Source organism: Phyllobates terribilis, unplaced genomic scaffold (assembly GCF_046119375.1).
Source record: "Phyllobates terribilis strain yellow unplaced genomic scaffold, ASM4611937v1 Scaffold_2__4_contigs__length_985480577, whole genome shotgun sequence".
In the NCBI taxonomy this organism is placed as follows: Eukaryota; Metazoa; Chordata; class Amphibia; order Anura; family Dendrobatidae; genus Phyllobates; species Phyllobates terribilis.
The window spans coordinates 171,979,309-171,990,907 of NW_027362762.1; the positions used below are offsets into that span (position 1 = coordinate 171,979,309).

The following is an 11,599-nucleotide window of genomic DNA, read 5'->3' on the forward strand; positions in this document are numbered from 1 at the left end:
GACATTCAAGCTTTTTCGGTTAATCCTTTGTTTATACAGATCCTAGAAGATGGGTCGGTTCCGGAGCTACTTTATCTTCCAAAGATAGCTTCCAATTTCCATAGAAGTCAGGAAATTGTGCACCCTACTTTCTGTGCTAATCCGGGAAATCCATGGCAGAACAATAAGAAAGCGGATGTCCCCATCAAGCATTATGTAAGGTTGCGATTCAGTCTTCACCTTGCACCTTCTATAGACACTATAGTCTTGATCTGGGATCTTCTGCTGTCCTTTCCTTTAGGAAAACTGTTCTACAGGATGTGGTCCCACCCTAACTTTAACGTTTTTTCTCTGTAAATCTCTCGTAGGTGCTGTCATGGGTGATAGGATAAGACTAAATTACTTACCGGTAATGTGTTTTTCCTGAACCCATGACAGCATCCTTATATTCCCTCCCATCACTGGTAGAAGTTGATCACTTCATTTCCTTCATGGTGTTTGATTCACGCGGTGTGTAGAAGGAAAAATCATGGGATATATAACTATTAAGTAGTGTCCTCTCATGCTCTGTAAACAACTGAGGTGGTAGAGAGGCGCCGCCCTTTTATTCTCTAGGTTTCCTGTCCTGGAAGGGCGGATCCCCTCTCTCGTTGTAGGTGCTGTCATGGGTTCAGGAAAAACACATTACCGGTAAGTAATTTTGTGTTTTCCCCACCACTGTAGATGTGTGGGTCCAGTTTCAGACATAGTTCCAGTGAGTCAATACACTGCAATCCAAAGAACGGCAGAGGTCCCAATCCTTTTAGAGCTACATGATGACCGTCATCAAATATAACGATTTTTCTTAAGGTGTCAAAATTGCCACATGTGGATTACTACGACTGCAAAATGGAGTCACAAAGGTTTAAAAATGCATTTGATTTCCTGCTGTTAGTGTCATGTCACAAGTACCTCACTTGCCATAGACTACCATGCAAGTTGCAGGTGAATGACTTGCTAAAACTTTAGGTTGGGGCTTCAAGCCAACTTTGACTTCAACACAGGCCTTGCAGTCGAAGATCGCCCTATGCCTCTGCTAGATCGTAGCGTAATGCAGATCAACAGGATCGCAACGTAACTCGCAGGATACCATGACAAGCAAGTCGTAAAAAGTCAGGATTTTTCAACGCTTTTGGAATTCGCTTTCCAGTACAATATATGAAAGAATTAACGGTGTCATTTAAAAGCATAACTCGTCCCTTACACGGCCATATTGACGGAAAATTAAAAATAAAAAAAAAGCTATGGCTCTTGGAAAAAGGGGGAAAAAAAAACGAAAACACAGAAAATGGCCATGGCGTGAAAGGGTTAAATAGTCACAACATGACAGCAAGTTACAGAAATGGCTTTGGCCACACTATTTGTCAGAGAATTGCTCTCTGTGACACGTGGTCGTCCAGGCATTTCACACACCCGGATTCACTATACACAAGTCCTTGAAGACGAGCTGTTTGTCGAAACGTCGGACGATATCAGTTTTCCTTATCTCTTGATGCCGGATCAGAATAAAATTCTTTAAAGAGATTCACTGTTCTTGTTGTCTTTTTCGATGCTACGGTGCTCACTACTAATACATAAGACTAATGACCTTTCCTCAAGCACAACCTCCTACAAAGCAGAGCTGACAGGTTATCTATACATGTGCTCCTATGGAGGGCCACCGGGCAGGGGGAGGCTTGTGAGCCATACGGTTCCTGAGTCACTGACCACAAAGAATAAAATCATACCATACACTGCATCCACCAACACACCTTCTATATGGTACTGCTGGATGTGCTTTCCATAGCAGAACTCGTACGTCCACCAGTCTTTGGTCTGAAAAACAAAGTGATTTACCAGCAGACCATCAGCGGTTAATGATCATAAAGACTCCTAGCAGGAGTGACTATATAGAAGGATGGTATAACAGCGCTTTCTGTGCAGTCATCTCTACCTTTGTTAGACACGGTGCTGCCTCCATGGGCTTCAAAAGATCCGATATCCCAAGCCCCGAGTACCCAAGAGGGTCGTCGTCCTTCTCCTGCTGGAATTGCACAGCGACCGCGGGAAGCTTACACTCATAATTCTGCTTGTACTTGGAGGCGATGGAGACTATGTTGTCAGCTTTACTCTGCAAGACATAAAATGAGACCACATATATAGATAAATATTAAAAAAAAAAAAAAAAGATTACACAGTGTAAGTGTAGTGACAGCGGGAACGTGTGCCCATCGCTGCACTCACGCTGCTTACGGCAGTTGTGCAGGAGTTGGAACATGGCCCACAGATCTCATTCTAGTCATTACTGGGGTCCACACAGCGCTGTCAGACATTGTCTATGCTGGGTGATATATGCTAATTATGGCACAGCTCTATCATTGAGGACTGCATTTATTAGTTTACAACTGGTTTCAGAGATTCCTTCAGGAAAGCCAGCAGCACTTTATTTAGCAATGTTATAACTGACTGGTGCCCGACTGGATCCGCGCCAGAAGGAGGCTGGCAGCTGCGGTGAGGCTATAAAAAGAAATGATCAGAAAGAATGAAAAAAAATGATAATTAATGAAAAGGTATTATAGGTTTGTTGTCAGATGAGCACTGAACCTTGGAATTTAAGAAAAGTATAGTGGAATGAATACTTATCCCATATAAACAAGTGCTTATTGTATCTCCTGTGCTTCATGAACACATATCCAATAAAATATACACTGGTCAATAAATTATGATTTTTAAACTATTAGTGGATCACAGCACTAATGGTAGGAGAAAATCGACCTTGAATCTGTTTGCACACTGCTTTCCTGACATCAGGTGCTGCAGAACGCTGCTGTATACCAGACAGGACTGCGAGGCAACAGTCTGATGCAATCAATTAATAAGGCACGTGCTGACATCTGTCAGATCAGGGGTGGCTGCTTCACAGTTTCTCTGCACCAGATGTCAGAAAACGTTTACGCTTTACAGGGGTTGTCCAGGTCGGGGTGCATGTATGATTGGCAGGTATTGTACACATGTCCTATAGCAGAACAGGACCCATCCCTGCCCATTAGTCCTTCGATCCACGAATATACAAGAGATCCTAATAACTCTCCAGTGTTAGTATCTGGAAGAAGTGTCATTCCGCTGTCATTTGCACATATCCCCTGTTCTTTCCCCGTCTCAGACTGTAACCTTGTGATTGGGGCCCTCACTGCTCCTGGTAATTATAGAATGTTACTCTAATGTCTGACTTCCCCAGTACACGTTCCCTCTAATGTAAGGTGCTGCAGAATATGTCGGTGCTATAGAAATTAATTATTACGATGCCCAGGAAACCTATTATACCTCACAAGTGTTGCACCACAGCCGGTCTCTGAAAAAGTGCGCTACAAAAACATTTGTGAGACTTGCTGTGATGTAACTATTTTACTGAACCGTCACAACCGCATTGAAGTTTATGCCAAGTGAGTCGTGTGCGACCGGTCAGCCATGGCATTTGTGAGTCTGTGTTGCAAAATGACGCAGGTCGCAGTACAACACCATCGGAAGACATTACATCAACAGTAACAACGTGTCGCTACAATTTCAGAGTCGCACCGCACAGCCCCAGCTTAAATGTTTATGTACATTATTTGTATTATGTTTTGTCGCATAAGGGGAGTCATGAAGGCGCACCGCAGGTGCGCAGAGGGGGAAAGACGCCGGACCAGCTGGCCCACCGCAGGGGGAGAAAGGGAAAGGGGGGGTTAGGGGGAAGCAGGGACACTGGATCAGCTGGCCCACCGCAAGGGGAAAGGGGAGGGGGGCCGGACCAGCTGGCCCACCGCAAGGAGAAAGGGGAGGGGGGCCGGACCAGCTGGCCCACCGCAAGGAGAAAGGGGAGGGGGGAGAAGGGACGCCGGGCCAGCTGGCCCACCGCGCGGGAGGAGGGAAACGGACGCCGGGCCAGCTGGCCCACCGCGCGGGAGGAGGGAAACGGACGCCGGACCAGCTGGCCCACCGCGCGGGAGGAGGGAAACGGACGCCGGACCAGCTGGCCCACCGCGCGGGAGGAGGGAAACGGACGCCGGACCAGCTGGCCCACCGCGCGGGAGGAGGGAAACGGACGCCGGACCAGCTGGCCCACCGCGCGGGAGGAGGGAAACGGACGCCGGACCAGCTGGCCCACCGCGCGGGAGGAGGGAAACGGACGCCGGACCAGCTGGCCCACCGCGCGGGAGGAGGGAAACGGACGCCGGACCAGCTGGCCCACCGCGCGGGAGGAGGGAAACGGACGCCGGACCAGCTGGCCCACCGCGCGGGAGGAGGGAAACGGACGCCGGACCAGCTGGCCCACCGCGCGGGAGGAGGGAAACGGACGCCGGACCAGCTGGCCCACCGCGCGGGAGGAGGGAAACGGACGCCGGACCAGCTGGCCCACCGCGCGGGAGGAGGGAAACGGACGCCGGACCAGCTGGCCCACCGCGCGGGAGGAGGTAAAGGGACGCCGGACCAGCTGGCCCACCGCGCGGGAGGAGGTAAAGGGACGCCGGACCAGCTGGCCCACCGCGCGGGAGGAGGTAAAGGGACGCCGGACCAGCTGGCCCACCGCGCGGGAGGAGGTAAAGGGACGCCGGACCAGCTGGCCCACCGCGCGGGAGGAGGTAAAGGGACGCCGGACCAGCTGGCCCACCGCGCGGGAGGAGGTAAAGGGACGCCGGACCAGCTGGCCCACCGCGCGGGAGGAGGTAAAGGGACGCCGGACCAGCTGGCCCACCGCGCGGGAGGAGGTAAAGGGACGCCGGACCAGCTGGCCCACCGCGCGGGAGGAGGTAAAGGGACGCCGGACCAGCTGGCCCACCGCGCGGGAGGAGGTAAAGGGACGCCGGACCAGCTGGCCCACCGCGCGGGAGGAGGTAAAGGGACGCCGGACCAGCTGGCCCACCGCGCGGGAGGAGGTAAAGGGACGCCGGACCAGCTGGCCCACCGCGCGGGAGGAGGTAAAGGGACGCCGGACCAGCTGGCCCACCGCGCGGGAGGAGGTAAAGGGACGCCGGACCAGCTGGCCCACCGCGCGGGAGGAGGTAAAGGGACGCCGGACCAGCTGGCCCACCGCGCGGGAGGAGGTAAAGGGACGCCGGACCAGCTGGCCCACCGCGCGGGAGGAGGTAAAGGGACGCCGGACCAGCTGGCCCACCGCGCGGGAGGTGGTAAAGGGACGCCGGACCAGCTGGCCCACCGCGCGGGAGGTAAAGGGACGCCGGACCAGCTGGCCCACCGCGCGGGAGGTAAAGGGACGCCGGACCAGCTGGCCCACCGCGCGGGAGGTAAAGGGACGCCGGACCAGCTGGCCCACCGCGGGGGGGTAAAGGATCGCCGGGGGGGTACCGGATACGCGGTCCCCCGGAGCTGCACTCTCCCCTGAACACATAACATCTGCCCGCAGACACCAGTACAAGGGCACAATCCTCCCACACTACGCACGGACACGTGCAGCAGACCCCGCCGCCCGGCTGTGACAGCTGCTCCCTCCGGCATTACCTGGCCTCTGATCACCGGTTCGGATAAGATCTCTATGCCGTATTTCATCTCCGTCAGCTCCTCTAGGTTCAGGAAGCCTATGGAGGCCGACGTCACCGCGACCAACAACCACAGAGCTCCGAGCAGCACAGCACAAGCCCCGGGTACCGCCATCTTCTCAGCCGCTTCAGCACAACAACATGCACCTTCCTCTAAACTCCCATGCCCCGGCCACCGCCATCTGCCCTGTGCTGATTGGTCAGAGCTGTGACAGAGGCGGCACCTATTGGCCCTTACAGGTGTCTTTCACAGTGAGCCTCTCACAGAACATTTCCTTATCTATGTCCCGCCCATAAAGAGAACAAGCGCATGACTCTGTGCGCGCACTGGTCAGACGGCCTGTCAATCACTACACTCTGTCACTCCTGATAGGCTGAAGCAGAGCCGGCGTGGGCTTGTTTTGGCTCACCAAGACTGAGACGTTGATAGGCAAGGACACACGGCGACGTGAACCAATAGGAAGCGGCTGACAGGGGGAAGCGTAACATTCGCGCTAGGAGAATTTCGAATCTTGCAGTGGACAAATCAGTGACCGGAAACGTTTCCTTCTGTTTGTCAGTTACTATAGCGACAGACGCCAGAGGTAGCAGCAGTCAGTCTGTGGCCGGCACCAATCGGTGACACCTTGTACGCGATGATAATGCATCGTCACTAGGGGGCGCTCTGTACACCGAGCTGCAGGGAGCAGTATATATTCCCCAGACAGTAAAGTGAGCTGACATTTCAGCCGGAAGTTGCAGGATGCAGCGCCGCTCCTGGACTGGGGCTGTGATGGCAGAATGTAGCACTGGGGACACAGCAGCTTACATAACTGCCCCTGGGCTTGTTTCTTACGGCAGGATGGGGCAGAGTTGGCAGCATTTTATACTGAAAACCGAAACAATCTTTGTATCATCACAGTGACATCGTGTTTGCTTCGGGGGGCGGACACTGACAGCTTGGGACCCCTGTGCAACAAATGTGTCTGTGCCCCCCCTCCTTTTATTGCGACAAAGCTACAGATAATATATATATACATAGTCACACATAGGTATATCTTACATAGCCTCCTTTATTATGTATATTGCCGTCCCGTGTTACACAGTGTCCTCTCTTGTTATGTACAGCACCATCCCTTACATATCGGATAATATAGCGCTCTGTTCTTTATTACATACCGTCCTTTCTTGTTAGATATATAATGCAATGATGGCTGATGGAGCATGGGAAAGCTTCTTTTCTGATGGAGGAGCTGATGAACTGGTCTTCTGGTCACCGGATGCTCCATCAGCAGTCATTGTATATCTAACAAGAGACGACTATGTAATAAAAGAGGGCGCTGTGACTGACAAAAATAACAAGAATATGCTATGTAAGGGACAGTACTGTACATAACAGCAGAGGAAGCTATATAATAAGAGACAGCATCATATATAACTAGAGAGGATGGTAGGTAATAAGGGAGGGTGTTATACATAATAAAAGAGGAAACAACAAGTATGTAACTAAGGACAGCGTTATACATAATAAGTGAGTACACTATATACTAAGGGACTGTGCTATACATAATACGGCTACATTCCTGCTTTTGTGTGCAGTGTCGGTGTGCTGCCCACTTTTACAGACGCATTGAGCATGTCTTATGCTGATCCTCAAAATCGGATCAGAACAGGACATTCTTTGACCCTCACAGATCTCATTCTCAGATCCGTGATTTTCATGGATGTGTGAATGGATCTATAAAACTCTACGAGTCCGTAGACCATCCTATAAAAAAATCTGGCAGCACACGGACATTTCACACAAATGTGAGAATGCAGCCTAAGAGATTTTACAGATAACATTATCACTCCAAGTCACACAGTGCAGATACAGAATAATATTTACATCCAGGCACTTACCGCTGACGTCTCATCTGATCAGAGCCGGTTTCTGCTGCTTCGTCTCCATCTGGTCAGACGTTCATGTCAACATCTCCCAGCCATGACTCGTCTTGTCACGATGATCTCCAGCCTAGAAAATAACAAGGTCACATATATTGTATATACACGTGTCTCCCCCACACTGCGCCCCTGAATACAGATATGTACCCCACCATTAATATACTATTAGCCTCACATCAATCAAAATATAAAGTGATAAGCAGCACTGTGCCCCCCATTAACTATAATCTCCACCTCCCAATAATATAAATTATTCAGTCTCTGTGACTCTCCTCAATTAACTGTAAGGCTATGTGCGCACGGAAAATATACAAGGTTTTACAGTACAAGCAAAATGAATGAGATTCCTGAAGTCTCATGCACACATTGCTTAATTTTTACTTGCAGATTTGCAGCAGATTAAAATCTGCATAATATTAATTCTTGCAGCGTATTTCACCCGTGCTAATGAGTGGAGGAAAATACTAAACAAAAACGTGACAAAAACTGTATTTTACGAAGCGTTCTTCCTGTCAACACATTAGGGTATGCAGCAGAGTTTTATCCTGCAAATCCTGAATGTGTGCACATAGCCTTAACCCCCCATCCATTATAAGTCCTTGATGGCATCATAATGAATTTGGGGGTGGTAGATGACATTATCAGGTACTGAGCATCCTCAGCTACCTCCCAATTCATTACACGTCCCTGGCAGCATCTTCTCCCACTTTTCAATTCATTATAAAGTGTCCTATGCACCTTACCCCCATCATTGTTCTCCCCCATTTTTGTTCTCCCACACCACACCTCAATGTCCTCTCCCCCACCACCTTCATCATTGTTCTCCCACTCGACACCTCAGTGTCCTCTACCCCACCCTCATCATTGTTCTCCCACTCGACACCTCAGTGTCCTCTACCCCACCCTCATCATTGTTCTCCCCCACCACCCCCATCATTGCTCTCCCCCACCCCCCCATCATTTCTATCCCCCACCACCCCCATCATTTCTCTCCCCCACCACATCCATCACCGTCATCATTGCTCTCCCCCATCACCCTCATCATTGCTCTCTCACACCACCTCTATCACTGTCATCATTGCTCTCCCCCACCAGCCCTATATCACCCTCATCATTGATTTCCCGCACCAGCCCCATCACTCTCATCATTGCTCTCCCCCACCAGCCCCATCACCTTCATCATTGCGCTGTCATACCACCTCCATCACCCTCAGCATTGCTCTCCCCCATCAGCCCCATTACCCTCATCATTGCTCTCCTCCATCACCGTCATCATTGCTCTCCCCCATCACCCTCATCATTGCTCTCTCACACCACCTCTATCACTGTCATCATTGTTCTCCCCCACCAGCCCTATATCACCCTCATCATTGCTCTCCCCCACCAGCCCCATCACCCTCATCATTGCTCTCTCATACCACCTCCATCACCCTCATCATTGCTCTCCCCCACTAGAAAAACCAAGACAAAACAAGCCAAACCAGGTTGGCAAGAAAAAGAGGGTATATATATTATTATGTAAACAGAAGAAAATACCCAGTAAAATGTAACTTTTAATAATTACCATTAAAAGTGTACTAAATAGTCCAAATGGGACAAAACATAACTACACATATCAATAAAAACATATATGGGGAAGGGTAGTTAGGGTAGAAAAAATATGTATACAATCAGACTTACCCTAAATAGCCCTTATGGGACGGAATACCCTACCTAACAGCGGAGTATTTTCACCGTAACGATACGAATTGGTGTCCCCGCTCCACGGAGGCTGTCCCTAACCTGTCATAGTTAAATAGTTACATCGTTTATAAGGCCGAAAAAAGACAAGCGTCCATCCAGTTCAGCCTATTTATTGTGCACTGCAGCTATTCCGCAGCGTTGATCCAGGGGAAGGCAAAAAAAAAACATGCGGTATAGGCCAATTTACATCATTGAGGAAAAATTCACTTCCCAACTCCAATCTGGCAGTCAGATTAAATCCCTGGATTAATTAACTATCACTAAGCATAAGATGTAATTTTATTGTTCTCAAGAAAGGCGTCCAGGCCCCTCTTGAACTCATTAAGTGAGTTGGACATCACCACTTCCTCTCCCAGAGAGTTCCAGAGTCTCACGGCTCTGACCGTAAAGAATCCCCTTCTATGCTGGTGCAGGAACCTCCTTTCCTCCAGACGCATAGTGTGCCCCCTCGTCTTTGTCACCATCCTTGGTATAAACAGGTCATGGGAGAGATCTCTGTACTGCCCCCTGATGTATTTATACATGTTTATGAGGTCTCCCCTAAGCCTTCTCTTTTCCAACGTAAATAGGCCTAATTTTGACAACCTCTGGGTATTCTAGTCCCTCCATTCCCTTTATTACCTTAGTCGCCGTCCTTTGTACCCTCTCTAGCTCCAATATGTCTTTCCTGAGCACCGGAGCCCAGAACTGTGCACAATATTCTAAGTGCGGCCTTACCAGCGCTTTATACAGAGGAAGAACAATGTTCTCATCATATGCCCCTATTCCTCTTCTGATGCATGCCATGACTCTATTTGCCTTCGCAGCTGCTGCCTGACACTGGGCACTCCAATTTAATTTGCTGTTTACCAAGACGCCCAGGTCCTTCTCCATGTCAGATTTCCCCAACGGTTTCCCATTTAATATGTATGGGTGACTGCTGTTTTTCTTTCCCATGTGCATGACCTTACATTTATCGGCATTGAACCCCATTTGCCATTTTTTGGCCCAACTCCCCAATTTATCTAAATCCTCCTGTAGCTGTGCCCTATCCTCATCTGTATTAACTACTTTACAAAGTTTACTATCATCTGCAAATATTGCTATTTTACTATGCAACCCTTCCACTAGATCATTAATAAATATATTAAATAATATAGGGCCCAAGACCGACCCTTGAGGTACCCCGCTAGTAACCCTGACACACCCTGAGCTTACTCCATTGATAACCACCCTCTGCTTTCTATCACTCAGCCAGCTATTTACCCACTTGCACACATTATCCCCCAGACCAAGCATTCTCATTTTATATACCAACCTTTTGTGTGGCACGGTATCAAACGCTTTGGAGAAGTCAAGGTATACAACATCCACTGACTCTCCCCGGTCCAGCTGTGAGCTCACCTCCTCGTAGAAGGCGATCAGGTTTGTTTGGCAGGAGCGATCCCTCATGAATCCATGTTGATATGGAGTTAGACAGTTATTATCATTAAGATATTCTACAATAGCATCTCTAAGAAATCCTTCAAACAATTTACCCACAACAGACGTTAAGCTTACTGGTCTATAGTTCCCAGGGTCACTTTTAGACCCCTTTTTGAATATTGGTACCACATTTGCTTGGCGCCAGTCTAGTGGGACAGTCCCTGTCCATAAAGAGTGCTTGAATATAAGATACAGCGGTCTGTCTATCACATTACTTAATTCTTTTAGTACCCGGGGGTGTATGCCATCTGGGCCTCGTGACTTGTCTATTTTGATATTATTTAGGCGTTTCTGAACTTCCTCCTGGGTTAGGTGGGTGATATTTAGCGGAGGGTTTACTTTATCACTCTGCATTTCCTCCGATAAATAGTTTTCTTTTGTGAAAACAGTGGAAAAGAAGCTATTGAGTAGGTTTGCTTTACCCTCATCGCCCTCTATGATTTTACCCAGGTTATTTTTCAATGGGCCAACTCCATCAGTTTTAATCCTTTTACTGTTTATATAGTTAAAGAACAGTTTGGGATTCGTTTTACTTTCCTTGGCAATTAGTCTCTCGGTCTCCTCTTTTGCTATTCTTATTTGTTTCTTACAGATTTTGTTTTTTTCCCTATAAGATATTAGCGCTTCCTCGCTGCCTTCTTGTTTAAGTTTACCGAAAGCCCTTTTTTTGTTTTTCATTGCCCTCTTGACTTCCTTATTTAGCCACATTGGCTTCCTCCTATTCCTAGCCCTTTTATTCCCATAAGGTATGTACCTTCTACAGTGTCTATGTAGGACTGTTTTGAAAATTTCCCATTTTCTATCCGTGCTCCTATTACTGAAGATACTATCCCAGTCTATAAGGTGAAGGGCATCTCTTAGCTGATCAAACTTTGCCCTCCTGAAGTTCAGTGTTTTTGTGACTCCCTTGCTGGGCACCCTACGGAAGCACATGT

The 11,599-nt window shown here is 49.0% G+C and overlaps 1 protein-coding gene across 2 annotated transcripts in view; it reads right to left on the bottom strand.

Annotated features, from left to right (window-relative positions):
• OS9 (OS9 endoplasmic reticulum lectin) overlaps positions 1 to 5,756 on the bottom strand; it is a 72,401-nt gene extending 66,645 nt beyond the window's left edge. For both annotated transcript variants that reach the window (XM_073663284.1, XM_073663282.1), the window contains exons 1-3: positions 5,497 to 5,756; positions 1,952 to 2,128; positions 1,770 to 1,833 (exon numbers count right to left, since the gene is read on the bottom strand). In XM_073663284.1, coding sequence (XP_073519385.1) covers positions 1,770 to 1,833; positions 1,952 to 2,128; positions 5,497 to 5,649 — 394 coding nt within the window. In that variant the 5' untranslated portion in view covers positions 5,650 to 5,756. The remainder of the gene's footprint in view (positions 1 to 1,769; positions 1,834 to 1,951; positions 2,129 to 5,496) is intronic.
• Positions 5,757 to 11,599: the final 5,843 nt, after the last annotated feature.